The sequence below is a fragment of the Theropithecus gelada genome, chromosome 1 (genome assembly GCF_003255815.1).
Source record: "Theropithecus gelada isolate Dixy chromosome 1, Tgel_1.0, whole genome shotgun sequence".
Taxonomy (NCBI): Eukaryota; Metazoa; Chordata; class Mammalia; order Primates; family Cercopithecidae; genus Theropithecus; species Theropithecus gelada.
In genome coordinates this window covers 129,136,232-129,151,653 of record NC_037668.1, presented here as the reverse complement: position 1 = coordinate 129,151,653, position 15,422 = coordinate 129,136,232, and the positions used below count along the sequence as shown (strand labels likewise).

The window sequence follows — 15,422 nt, the reverse complement described above, 5'->3', positions numbered from 1 at the left end:
AGAAAATAAATTACAGAGCCAAGAAGCTTAATGAATCCCAAGCAAGGAAAAAAACCCTACACACTTCACAAACCACTAAACACCAAAGAGAAAGAAAAAAAAAATCTTAGAAAACCAGAGGGGAAAAAAGAGAAAAATTAAATTAAAAAAATAAAAATACAATTTGGGGGGGTGGAGCAAGATGGCCGAATAGGAACAGCTCCAGTCTCCAACTCCCAGCGCGAGCGACACAGAAGACCGGTGATTTCTGCATTTTCAACTGAGGTACTGGGTTCATCTCACTAGGGAGTGCCAGACAATCGGTGCTGGTCAGCTGCTGCAGCCCGACCAGCGAGAGCTGAAGTGGGCGAGGCATCGTCTTACCTGGGAAGCACAAGGGGAAAGGGAATCCCTTTTCCTAGCCAGGGGGACTGAGACACACAACACCTGGAAAATCGGGTAACTCCCACCCCAATACTGCGCTTTAAGGAAACAGGCACACCAGGTGATTATATCCCACACCTGGCCAGGAGGGTCTCACGCCCACGGAGCCTCCCTCATTGCTAGCACAGCAGTCTGTGATCTACCCGCAAGGCAGCAGCGAGGCTGGGGGAGGGCCGCCCGCCATTGCTGAGGCTTAAGTAGGTAAACAAAGCCGCTGGGAAGCTCGAACTGGGTGGAGCTCACAGCAGCTCAAGGAAACCTGCCTGTCTCTATAGATTCCACCTCTGGGGACAGGGCACAGTAAACAACAACAAAAGCAGCAGAAACCTCTGCAGACGCAAATGACTCTGTCTGACAGCTTTGAAGAGAGCAGTGGATCTCCCAACACGGAGGTTGAGATCTGAGAAGGGACAGACTGCCTGCTCAAGTGGGTCCCTGACCCCTGAGTAGCCTAACTGGGAGACATCCCCCACTAGGGGCAGTCTGACACCCCACACCTCACAGGGTGGAGTACACCCCTGAGAGGAAGCCTCCAAAGCAAGAATCAGACAGGTACACTCACTGTTCAGCAATATTCTATCTTCTGCAGCCTCTGCTGCTGACACCCAGGCAAACAGGGTCTGGAGTGGACCTCAAGCAATCTCCAACAGACCTACAGCTGAGGGTCCTGTTAGAAGGAAAACTATCAAACAGGAAGGACACCTACACCAAAACCCCATCAGTACGTCACCATCATCATCAAAGACCAGAGGCAGATAAAACCACAAAGATGGGGAAAAAGCAGGGCAGAAAAGCTGGAAATTCAAAAAATAAGAGCACATCTCCCCCGGCAAAGGAGCGCAGCTCATCGCCAGCAACGGATCAAAGCTGGACGGAGAATGACTTTGACGAGATGAGAGAAGAAGGCTTCAGTCCATCAAACTTCTCAGAGCTAAAGGAGGAATTACGTACCCAGCGCAAAGAAACTAAAAATCTTGAAAAAAAAAGTGGAAGAATTGACGGCTAGAGTAATTAATGCAGAGAAGGTCATAAACGAAATGAAAGAGATGAAAACCATGACACGAGAAATACGTGACAAATGCACAAGCTTCAGTAACAGACTCGATCAACTGGAAGAAAGAGTATCAGCGATTGAGGATCAAATGAATGAAATGAAGCGAGAAGAGAAACCAAAAGAAAAAAGAAGAAAAAGAAATGAACAAAGCCTGCAAGAAGTATGGGATTATGTAAAAAGACCAAATCTACGTCTGATTGGGGTGCCTGAAAGTGAGGGGGAAAATGGAACCAAGTTGGAAAACACTCTTCAGGATATCATCCAGGAGAACTTCCCTAACCTAGTAGGGCAGGCCAACATTCAAATCCAGGAAATACAGAGAACGCCACAAAGATACTCCTCGAGAAGAGCAACACCAAGACACATAATTGCCAGATTCACCAAAGTTGAAATGAAGGAAAAAATCTTAAGGGCAGCCAGAGAGAAAGGTCGGGTTACCCACAAAGAGAAGCCCATCAGACTAACAGCAGATCTCTCGGCAGAAACTCTACAAGCCAGAAGAGAGTGGGGGCCAATATTCAACATTCTTAAAGAAAAGAATTTTAAACCCAGAATTTCATATCCAGCCAAACTAAGTTTCATAAGTGAAGGAGAAATAAAATCCTTTACAGATAAGCAAATGCTTAGAGATTTTGTCACCACTAGGCCTGCCTTACAAGAGACCCTGAAGGAAGCACTCAACATGGAAAGGAACAACCGGTACCAGCCATCGCAAAAACATGCCAAAATGTAAAGACCATCGAGGCTAGGAAGAAACTGCATCAACTAACGAGCAAAATAACCAGTTAATATCATAATGGCAGGATCAAGTTCACACATAACAATATTAACCTTAAATGTAAATGGACTAAATGCTCCAATTAAAAGGCACAGACTGGCAAACTGGATAGAGTCAAGACCCATCAGTCTGCTGTATTCAGGAGACCCATCTCATATGCAGAGACATACATAAGCTCAAAATAAAGGGATGGAGGAAGATTTACCAAGCAAATGGAGAACAAAAAAAAGCAGGGGTTGCAATCCTAGTCTCTGATAAAACAGACTTTAAACCATCAAAGATCAAAAGAGACAAAGAAGGCCATTACATAATGGTAAAAGGATCAATTCAACAGGAAGAGCTAACTATCCTAAATATATATGCACCCAATACAGGAGCACCCAGATTCATAAAGCAAGTCCTTAGAGACTTACAAAGAGACTTAGACTCCCATACAATAATAATGGGAGACTTCAACACTCCACTGTCAACATTAGACAGATCAACGAGACAGAAAGTTAGCAAGGATATCCAGGAATTGAACTCATCTCTGCAGCAAGCAGACCTAATAGACATCTATAGAACTCTCCACCCCAAATCAACAGAATATACATTCTTCTCAGCACCACATCGCACTTACTCCAAAATTGACCACATAATTGGAAGTAAGGCACTCCTCAGCAAATGTACAAGAACAGAAATTATAACAAACTGTCTCTCAGACAACAGTGCAATCAAACTAGAACTCAGGACTAAGAAACTCAATCAAAACCGCTCAACTACATGGAAACTGAACAACCTGCTCCTGAATGACTACTGGGTACATAACGAAATGAAGGCAGAAATAAAGATGTTCTTTGAAACCAATGAGAACAAAAATACAACATACCAGAATCTCTGGGACAGATTTAAAGCAGTGTGTAGAGGGAAATTTATAGCACTAAATGCCCACAAGAGAAAGCAGGAAAGATCTAAAATTGACACTCTAACATCACAATTAAAAGAACTAGAGAAGCAAGAGCAAACGCATTCAAAAGCTAGCAGAAGGCAAGAAATAACTAAGATCAGAGCAGAACTGAAGGAGATAGAGACACAAAAAACCCTCCAAAAAATCAATGAATCCAGGAGTTGCTTTTTTGAAAAGATCAACAACATTGACAGACTGCTAGCAAGACTAATAAAGAGGAAAAGAGAGAAGAATCAAATTGACGCAATTAAAAATGATAAAGGGGATATCACCACCAACCCCACAGAAATACAAACTACCATCAGAGAATACTATAAACACCTCTGCGCAAATAAACTAGAAAATCTAGAAGAAATGCATAATTTCCTGGACACTTACACTCTTCCAAGACTAAACCAGGAAGAAGTTGAATCCCTGAATGGACCAATAGCAGGCTCTGAAATTGAGGCAATAATTAATAGCCTACCAACCAAAAAAAGTCCAGGACCAGATGGATTCACAGCTGAATTCTACCAGAGGTACTAAGAGTAGCTGGTACCATTCCTTCTGAAACTATTCCAATCAATAGAAAAAGAGGGAATCCTCCCTAACTCATTTTATGAGGCCAACATCATCCTGATACCAAAGCCTATGAGAGACACAACAAAAAAAGAGAATTTTAGACCAATATCCCTGATGAACATCGATGCAAAAATGCTCAATAAAATACTGGCAAACCGGATTCAGCAGCACATCAAAAAGCTTATCCACCATGATCAAGTGGGCTTCATCCCTGGGATGCAAAGCTGGTTCAACATTCGCAAATCAATAAACATAATCCAGCATATAAACAGAACCAAAGACAAGAACCACAAGATTATCTCAATAGATGCAGAAAAGGCTTTTGACAAAATTCAACAGCCCTTCATGCTAAAAACACTCAATAAATTCGGTATTGATGGAACGTACCTCAAAATAATAAGAGCTATTTATGACAAACCCACAGCCAATATCATACTGAATGGGCAAAAACTGGAAAAATTCCCTTTGAAAACTGGCACAAGACAGGGATGCCCTCTCTCACCACTCCTATTCAACATAGTGTTGGAAGTTCTGGCTAGGGCAATCAGGCAAGAGAAAGAAATCAAGGGTATTCAGTTAGGAAAAGAAGAAGTCAAATTGTCCCTCTTTGCAGATGACATGATTGTATATTTAGAAAACCCCATTGTCTCAGCCCAAAATCTCCTTAAGCTGATAAGAAACTTCAGCAAAGTCTCAGGATACAAAATTAATGTGCAAAAATCACAAGCATTCTTATACACCAGTAACAGACAGAGAGCCAAATCATGAATGAACTTCCATTCACAATTGCTTCAAAGAGAATAAAATACCTAGGAATCCAACTTACAAGGGATGTAAAGGACCTCTTCAAGGAGAACTACAAACCACTGCTCAGTGAAATAAAAGAGGACACAAACAAATGGAAGAACATACCATGCTCATGGATAGGAAGAATCAATATCGTGAAAATGGCCATACTGCCCAAGGTTATTTATAGATTCAATGCCATCCCCATCAAGCTACCAATGACTTTCTTCACAGAATTGGAAAAAACTGCTTTAAAGTTCATATGGAACCAAAAAAGACCCCGCATCTCCAAAACAATCCTAAGTCAAAAGAACAAAGCTGGAGGCATCACGCTACCTGACTTCAAACTATACTACAAGGCTACAGTAACCAAAACAGCATGGTACTGGTACCAAAACAGAGATATAGACCAATGGAACAGAACAGAGTCCTCAGAAATAATACCACACATCTACAGCCATCTGATCTTTGACAAACCTGAGAGAAACAAGAAATGGGGAAAGGATTCCCTATTTAATAAATGGTGCTGGGAAAATTGGCTAGCCATAAGTAGAAAGCTGAAACTGGATCCTTTCCTTACTCCTTATACGAAAATTAATTCAAGATGGATTAGAGACTTAAATGTTAGACCTAATACCATAAAAACCCTAGAGGAAAACCTAGGTAGTACCATTCAGGACATTGGCATGGGCAAAGACTTCATGTCTAAAACACCAAAAGCAACGGCAGCAAAAGCCAAAATTGACAAATGGGATCTCATTAAACTAAAGAGCTTCTGCACAGCAAAAGAAACTACCATCAGAGTGAACAGGCAACCTACAGAATGGGAGAAAAGTTTTGCAATCTACTCATCTGACAAAGGGCTAATATCCAGAACTTACAAAGAACTCAAACAAATTTACAAGAAAAAAACAAACAACCCTATCAAAAAGTGGGCAAAGGATATGAACAGACATTTCTCAAAAGAAGACATTCATACAGCCAACAGACACATGAAAAAATGCTCATCATCACTGGCCATCAGAGAAATGCAAATCAAAACCACAATGAGATACCATCTCACACCAGTTAGAATGGCGATCATTAAAAAGTCAGGAAACAATAGGTGCTGGAGAGGATGTGGAGAAATAGGAACACTTTTACACTGTTGGTGGGATTGTAAACTAGTTCAACCATTATGGAAAACAGTATGGCGATTCCTCAAGGATCTAGAACTAGATGTACCATATGACCCAGCCATCCCATTACTGGGTATATACCCAAAGGATTATAAATCATGCTGCGATAAAGACACATGCACACGTATGTTTATTGCAGCACTCTTCACAATAGCAAAGACTTAGAATCAACCCAAATGTCCATCAGTGACAGACTGGATTAAGAAAATGTGGCACATATACACCATGGAATACTATGCAGCCATAAAAAAGGATGAGTTTGTGTCCTTTGTAGGGACATGGATGCAGCTGGAATCCATCATTCTTAGCAAACTATCACAAGAACAGAAAACCAAACACCGCATGTTCTCACTCATAGGTGGGAACTGAACAATGAGATCACTTGGACTCGGGAAGGGGAACATCACACACCGGGGCCTATCATGGGGAGGGGGGAGGGGGGAGGGATTGCATTGGGAGTTATACTTGATGTAAATGACAAGTTGATGGGTGCTGACGAGTTGATGGGTGCAGCACAGCAACATGGCACAAGTATACATATGTAACAAACCTGCACGTTATGCACATGTACCCTAGAACTTAAAGTATAATAATAATAAAAAAATAAATTTAAAAAAAATACAATTTATAGCATGTTTTTCTTCAGAAACTATTCAAGCCAGAATGCAATAGAGCAACATCTTTAAAGTATTGAAAAACCAAAAAAAAACTGTCAACAACCTAAGGTATGACAATAATAGCACACAGAACGGAATAAAAAATCAAAGTGTATTATTTTAAGGTTCTTATCAGATACACGAAATATTATTTGTGATAATTTAAAGATTAATATTATACATACTAAAGCACCCACTAAGAAAAGCCACCAAAAGAAGGGCAGGAAATCTTCTACCAACACAAAGCAGACGTTCTGCTACCACTGGGGATGGAGCAGGAAAGTTGTTTCCATCCAGGACCATACACATACACAGAGTAGAGTTTGGCTTCACAGGAGGAGTAAAAATGTTGACAAAAATCATACTCCTGAGGTTTAGGCTTACAGAATCTACCAAAGACAGAAGTTTTGGGTCAAAGTCAACAAATACCCCTCTGCCTTCACCATAAACTGGGTACTGAGTAACAAGCAATAGCAGTCTATAGCTTGGGTAGGGCTAAGAGCATGAAGAAAAGAGCTTCTATGGCATAGGCACCATACAGGGACTATTAAAAGCACAAAGTCTAACCAACTCATGGTCTGACAGACAAGGCATACCTATTTCCGATCATAAATACTATTACCCCAGTATCTACTGTTTTTCACTCATAATGTCCAATATTTGATAAAAAATTTCAAGATACACAAAAAGAGCCAAAAAAAAAAAAAAAAAGAAGTCACTGTGGAGAAAGCAGTTAACAGAACCAGACCAAGATATTGACCCAGATACTGGAGCTATCATAAACTGTAATTAATATGCTAAAGGATCGATGGAAAAAGTGGATAAAATAGATGAACCAATGGGAAATTTGGTAAAGAAGTGGGAAATACAAAAAATAATCAAATGGAAATGCTAGAAACAAAAAACAAGTTATCAGCCATAAAGAATTCTTCCAATTGGCTTATCACAGACTGGACACAGCTGAGGAAAGAAATCCGTGAACTTGAAGTCAATAAAAATTTTCTGAAAGCAATCATCAGTTCAGTCTTTAAAAACAAGCTTCTGAAGTCAGAGTACCTGGGTTCAAATCCCAGCTCCATATTTACTAGTTCTGTGACCAGTAAGTTGCTTAACTTCTTTGTGCCTCGATTTAGCCATTACTTAAACAGAGTAATAGTATAAAAGTAACATAATTGTTATAATAATTGAGTTAATATACGTGAAACATTTACCACAATGCTTGTCACATTAAAACAACATTAATATTCCTGTTACTACTAATTATTAATAAATTACCTTGATTATTAATTATTAACTCTTATTAATGCTTACAATACCTGGTGTTCCCAAGCACAACCCATACCTCTTAATATTTGGCTAGATGCTAGAGCTTTCATCAGTTGGAAGTGCTACAAACTAAAAGTGAAAAACATTCTTCACACATACAGAAAAAGCACGGTTTTAAATTTTTTTCATAATTTGGAATAATTATATAATTAGAAACTAAGTCAAAGCACTTTATTTACCAACAAGAAAAAGCACAATAATTTTTATAAACCTCTGCCAAATCACTACAAAAGATTTTAGAAATCGTCTTAAACTTTTATCATGAACCTTACTTATTCCACTGAAATAGATATATTAGTTTAAGTGCAGATAGTACTTTAACCATCTCATCTGACATCTAACTCAAAGCAGAATGAGAACTGGTGAATAAATGGAAAAACAGAATAATAAAACTGATACATGAGAACAAGGTAAGGGGCATGTTATTCATGCAATTCTCTTAGATTTAATATTTTAAGATTTGCCCTTGGATAGATTACCGAAAATTACACACTTGAACCACAACATCTATGTAACATGGAAAATAATGATTTAACTTTATTTTGAAGTATGAAAGACTCATGCGAAGAATTTCTCTATACTGTGATAAAACCACTAATAAAGACATTGTCTATGATTTTGTTTTCTGAAATCTTTTCCACGAAAAGACTTATGGCAAAATATGTTAAAATATGGTTTCAGAAAACTATCTTTCTATTCTGATAAAATGATAGAGTTGTGTTCACTTTATGGAATTTTATAACTAAATTTAAAAGTCAATTTTGGGAGCTAAACTAGACTACATATTTAATAGGTTTAGTTTTTCCTCCCTAGGTATGGTTTCCTAATGTTTTTATTTCTTAATGTAAGTGCTTTATTAGTATATATAGCTTTTATTTGAAATGACTAATCAGTTTTAGAAGGCAGGGCATTCATTCTAAATAAATAAAAGCAAACATTTACTGATTTATTGATCTATATATTACTACCTATTTCACTATATATTCAGTAAAACACTGTCATGGGTTAAATTGTGTTCCTGCCCCCAAATTCATATGTTGAAGTCCTAACCTCTAGTACCTGTGAATGTGACCTTATTAGTAACAGGCTCAATGCAGATATAATTAGTTAATATTAGGTCATTAAGGTAAGCCCTCATCCAGTGTCCTTATAAAAAAGAGAAATTTGGAAGAAGACACATAGATCACCATGCAAAGATAAGGAAGAGATCAGGTGATGCTCCTATAAACCAAAGACTGTCCAAGATTATCAGCAAACCAACTGAAGCTACAGAAAGATCATGGAACAGATTCTTCCTCAGAGCCCTCAGAAGAAATCAACCCTGATGATACTTTGATCTCAGACTTCTAATCTCCAGAACTGTGAGACAATAAATTTCTGTGGTTTAAGCCACCTAGTTTGTGGTGTTTTGTTACACCAGCCTAGCAAACTAATACACACTCCTTTTTTTTAACAAATTTATTTTATATGCATCCAACATACACCAAACATTGCGGTAATGCAAAAAAAAAAAAAAAGAAAAAGTAAATTTCTTTTGCATACAATAGCAGTCAAGTTCCTTTTAAAGAGGTGTGGATATAGCACGGCAATTTTAATACTCATCAAAATGAAATTTTATTTAAATTTTAAGTAAACTTAATTAGCATTAAAATATTATTTTTAGTACTTAATAAATTGTGACTACCTGAAAAACTACTCCCTCTTCTGAGATGGAAGAACATTATGTTCTTTTAAAACACTGCAATATGAGATCTTTTCCCTTAAACCTGATACCATGATCTAAAAATCACCTACCTGCAAATACACAAACTCATGGGAAAAACAGTCTACTTTTAGTTCTCTGCTCACCTATCACATTTAAAAATACTGTTTATGAGGGATGTCAATTTTACTGCTCATATTCAATTTTAGAAAATGTTTCTGATTATGAATTATATTTAAACTATATGGCATAAATTTCCTTAAAAAATAAAGGTAGCACAGAGAATACCTAAGGTTATATGACTGAAACACCAAAGTAAACCATGATAAAGTAAAGCTGGTTGTGAAAATCCATTTACTTGTAGACTCCTCTTCAAACACTGCTAGTTTCTCTAAAATGTATTTGCAAACTTTTTTAAATGACTACCTTCTAAAGACATTTTAACATGGAAAACCGACCAGGCGCAGTGGCTCATACCTGTAATCCCAGCACTTTGGGAGGCTGAGGTGGGTGGATCACCTGAGGTCAGGAGTTCAAGACCAGCCTGGCCAACACAGCAAAACTCCCTATCTACTAAAAATAAAAAAAATTAGCCAGGAGTGGTGGCACACATCTGTACTCCCAGCTACTTCGGAGGCTGAGGCAGGAGGATTGCCTGAACTCAGGGGGCAGAGGCTGCAGTGAGCCAAGATCGCGCCAGTGCACTCCAGCCTGGGCAACACAGTAAGACTCCGCCTTAAAAAAAAGAAAAAAAAAACATCTTCGTGTATAAAGGAGAAACCTCAATACAAGAATACAGAAGCAAAAACAGCACAAATGTCAATAGAATATATGGCAAAAGAAATTTTTGAAAAGAACTTTATTTAGGGTCTATTGGAGGCAAAAACAAAGAAAGGGAGAAAGAGAACCTATAAATTAAGAGCGACTCAAGAGACATATAAGCTAAATACTATGTATGGATCTTGTTTGATTTCTAATCTGTAAAACCAAACATAAAAAGAATTTATGAGACAATGAGGGACTCCTGAATACTCACTAGCTGGATATTAATGAGTCATTAACTTTCATAGGTGATAATGGTTTTCTGTTATGTTAAAGAGGGGGTTGATTTTATCTTTTAGAGAAGCATAATGAAATAGTTATAGGAGAAATTACATCTTGTGTCTGCTTTAAAACACTCCAATAGTGGGACAGGGACAACAGATGAAATAAGATAGACCATGTATTGATAAATGTTAAGGCTGGGTGATGGGTACATGGGGTCCATTAAACTCTCCACTTTTATATATGTTTCAAATAGCCAATGATAAAAAATGGTTTAAAAGGTCTATTGGTAACTAAGCTAACAGTATATTTCTACTGTTTGTTAAACATGTGTTCAAAATTGAAAATAAGGAATGATCCTAATTCAGAAATCCCTTATCAGGTAGTTTCCATGATGTGGAAAGTCAAAGTCATGGAAAAACATTAACTATCAATTTATTATCAGGAAATTAGAAAATTCTTAGAATCTTGACATTAGCAAAGTCAGTAAACTAAATGAGTTACAGTGAAATAACCCACAACTCCACCACATTCCATTATATAGTCCCTTACTTTAAAAAAAAAGTCTAAGCAAAATGGAATACTTGTCTATATTTTTAAGGTAGAAAATAAAATTATAGGAAAGCAAAAGGCATCACCATAAGCTGGTAAGTAATGCTGCCTTTTGAGAAGGAAAAAGTTGATTTTAAAAGACTAAGATATATGAAAATTTTAATAGAAAAACGTGATTGATAGAACTATTTTTCTTCAGTAAGGAATTACTTTACAAACATCTGCTGTGAAATACTATATTGAAGTAGAACCAAAAAAACGTCTGGTATTGTCTTAAACATTTTTTCAACAAATATTTACTTTGTTAACACAAAGACATTAACCTTCAGAGTTACCTGAGTGTCTTCTATGTCTAAGGGAAAAATGGTTGCAACAGCTTTGGTAAGAAACACTACTGAAATTAAATCTGTTAATAATGAAGTAAAAATGTAAGAACATAAAAACACAGAAACTATATTGAGATACTAGAAAAAAAGTGTGATTTTTTTGGACATCAAACTTAGATAATAGGTGCTGTAGGCTCTGCTGCTCACTTGCAAAGTAAAAAACTCTAGGCCTCAATTTTCTACCTTCAGAAGATGATACATTAGTTTGTCTCTCTCTCTCTCAAGTCCCACTTCCAGAACCTACACTATCTACATATTCTCTTTCTTCCTTAGTAAAAAATCCCTGACTTTCCACAGAATACATGGTTGAGTAGAATAAAGAATACATTTGCAACTAGGCATGACCATGTGATAAAGTTTTAGTGAAAGCGTCGTGTGTTAGCATCCAGATAAATCTTAAAAAAAAAAACAAAAAAAACCAAAAAACAATGTGCACACCTTTTACCTCTTCTTCTCTGCATTCCAGATATTATGCTGCCAGGGATGGCTCAAACACTACCCATCTTGGAAATGAAGTTTTATCTTGCTGAAGCAACCATTAATTTCGGTTTTTGTTTTGTTTTGAGACAGAGTATTACTCTGTTACCCAGGCTGCGGGGCAGTGGCACAATCTCGGCTCACTGCAACCTCTGCCTACCAGGTTCAGGCGATGTTGGTGTCTCAGCCTCCCATGTATCTGGGATTACAGATGTGCAGAGTTTTTCTGTAACTTGAAAACAAACTTAACCCTAGATGATACAAAACCACATTCTTACACTATGTTACCTTGAGATTAGTCAGTTACTCAACAATAAATTAGTAAATGAAAAATAAAATACTAGAAGGAAGCGAAAAATCACACACAGAATTTCTACCATATTCCTCCCAATTTCTAAGAGTGACAGAATGTAATGTAATGCTTTGTCATTGCTGTTTTTCCTTAACAGGGGTAGTTACCATTTTTAGTATAGGTAATGTAATTCCATACATGAATCATTCCCTCATTCTTTCATTTAGCAAATACGTATTAAGCATCCACTATGTTCTATGTACTGAAGTGCCTGCATAAGATAGAAAAGATCCGTACGTTGATACAGTTTACATTCTAGTGGGAAGGTGAAAGGTAGCAGATATTTATTGACGGGGAAAAACATACAACAATTACCTATTCTTCCACTGAACATACCTACTCATCATCAAAAATATAAATCAACTATAAGTTCTTCCTTTAAAATGAAGGCTCTGAAAAAGAACCAGAACAATTTAACATTTGTTAAAATTAGATCAACTGTTTCTATGAACCTTTATTTGTGAAGTGAGTGTTTTATTCATGTTTTAGTCCTCTATGGGAAAAATGAGTTTTGGAAGAAATTTAATCAAGGAACTGAAAAGCTAATTGAACCTACGGGAACATAGATAATCTTCTGGTCATGTAAAGAAATTATTGATCAGTCAACAAACGGAACTAAAATTTTGGTGTCTAAATAAAAAACACAGAAAGCCAGATTATTAAAAGGCCAGAGAAATGTCTAAATCTGCCCAAATGTCAATAAGAAGAGATCTGTATTAAAAATTAATATTTAAGAATATTTGGTTGTAGATATGGAGGTTAACATAAATGGGCATGAGATGACGGATACGTGCTAAATGATCTAAGTACAGCACACGCTGGAGCTAGATTTCAAATCTAGCTAGAAGACATAATACAATGAAAAGTAGTATAAGCTGTACCAGTAAAGAAGAGCAAGTCACCTAAGGGTAAAAGAACAAGTCACCTACAACCGATGTTTTTGTTATGCACTGATGCATAGTGACTTAAAAAATAACAGTTTTAGTAATCTCCCCAATAGATCTCTACAGATCAGAAGAGTTACTATATACTTAACTTTCCATGAAAGGTGGTTTAGGAACTTCAAGTATGAATCTCTTGAATCAGATATTTCACCGAGTGACTTATGCAATGGAAAGCCATAGTGAAACATTTCAATAGAAACTATCTGTAGCAAAATATGCATATATAAGTTATGATACACTCTTGATACAATCAGCACCTATGCCAAAATTATGGCATAATTTAGGAAGAGAAAAATGTAAAATATACTGTAATACATATTTATGATAAAGTGTGATTATTCAAGTACAAGTGCTTTCAACTTCTACAGTATATTAAAGTGTGTTAATATTATGGGATTAAAGAATTAATCTATGATGGGGTATCCTTGAAATAAATACATATGATTCCCAAAGGATTCAAAATGGTTATTACATATATTAAGATATCATTGTGCCAATATGCCTTTATACACAACTGTTGACTAAACCAATAACCTTCATAATCTGCTGGTTATTGAGTATTTTTTGTAGAGCTGAATTGATGGTTGAATTGAAAGAAGCCCACGCATTACATAAAAGTATACATGTCACAAAACCTGGTGATATTACCTGTCAATGTTTGATCTCACCAGAAGATCAAGGACAGCAATTTTCTCTGAAAATGGGTCTTAAAGAACAGAGACTAAGTCTACTTAACAAATAGAAAACAGGTTATTTCTAGAGTCCAAGATTTAGTACAGGGAACTCAACAACATCCTGAAGCTTTATGTACAATTCTGAGAACTGGCTTTCTTCAGAGTTTTGAACGAGTATGGGATCTAAAGACAGAATTAGTACACCTAGGAATGTGACAGTCTCATTGTCAGCAGAACAACTTCATAAGACCTTAAGTTACTCAACAGCAAATACCTGAATAATAGTAACTTCACTGCCATAGACTTACACACTAGATTTTCCTCCTCCTAAGGATGTTTCAAAAACAAAAAGGAAAAACCCTCAAAGGTGCCACCAAAACCCAAGAAATGTTTTTTCTAGAAAACTATATGGGATTTTTACATCGCAGTTAATACTAGAGGAAAATCATGAGACAGTTTCGGCATTAAAGAAAGAAGAGAATGACACATATTTCTCCGGATATCCCTTTATAAAACCTCCCATTCCCAGCCCCAATAACAAACTAAGTAGAACATCTCAAATATACTCTCGGAATCTTAAGGGTGAAATCCAAATGCCACTCCCCCCTGAGAGAGGCAGCAAACAAGTTTCTCCCAGTTCCAACAAAGTGGGTAAAGCTAAGGCCTGCAATTAGAAATGAAGGATTCTGTCCGTCTGCTAAAATAAGGAGGGGGCTTGTCAGTCTTGCCTGATGGAACCGGAGGGGAGGGTGACAACAGAGGTTGCACAGGATAGGCCTCAGATCTTACTCAAGAACTGTAGCCCTACCAGATTGGTGCGGGCATGGGAAAACAACTCAGCAGCAGAGGTAGACAATAACGGTAGGACCCGAACCTCCTGGTGAGGAGCTACGTGGCATAAAGCAAACAGTGTTTCGTCTCCCTCACACCCTGTTTCCGCCCAAACCATTTTCCCCTTTGGTTACCAGTTGCTCCAGATGCCGTAGAGTAGTTCCACAAAAGCGAAAGAGAGGTTCAGGCACAGGAAGAAAAACAGGTTCCGGGACGTCTTGTCGGACAGGATAGACCTGGGAATGATACACGTGGAAAAGAGCCGGGAGAGTTAAGGAGGTGCCCGGACCCCGAGGCCGGGTACCCCTTTCAAGTTCCTCCCAGTTCACATGCTCCTTTCCTCACAGCTGGGGGTTGACGGGGAGTTTCCGACGCTCCCTCCCTGGACCTCGGGCCATCCTGAGGTCTGGGCCTTCTCCCTTTCTGCCGGACACCCCCTCCCCGCAAACACAGCACCCCGCACCTAAACCAGCCCGATATCTTGCCGAACAGATTGAACTTGGGTGGTTTGTATTCATCGTCCTTGATGGACAGGGGCAACATCTTCTCTGCCCGGCGAAAAGCCGGGTCTACTCCCCTCTAGAAGTGGCTCCGTGGGGTGATGGCAGTGATAGTAGTGACGCCTCAAACGGGAATCCCCAGCGCTTGTCCGGGGCCGCGCGCCGCTGCGAGACACAGACAGACACAGACACACACCCGGGAATTCGCTTACTTCCGGCCCGGGCCGCGCAACGCGTCCTGGGACGGGAAAG

The 15,422-nt window shown here is 38.2% G+C and overlaps 1 protein-coding gene across 2 annotated transcripts in view; it reads right to left on the bottom strand.

The window, feature by feature from the left end:
- The window catches only part of SLC30A7 (solute carrier family 30 member 7), a 90,486-nt gene extending 75,086 nt beyond the window's left edge, over nt 1–15,400 (bottom strand). For both annotated transcript variants that reach the window (XM_025384982.1, XM_025384990.1), the window contains exons 1-2: nt 15,134–15,400; nt 14,805–14,906 (exon numbers count right to left, since the gene is read on the bottom strand). In XM_025384982.1, the coding sequence (XP_025240767.1) occupies nt 14,805–14,906; nt 15,134–15,213 (182 nt within the window). In that variant the 5' untranslated portion in view covers nt 15,214–15,400. The remainder of the gene's footprint in view (nt 1–14,804; nt 14,907–15,133) is intronic.
- Nucleotides 15,401–15,422: the final 22 nt, after the last annotated feature.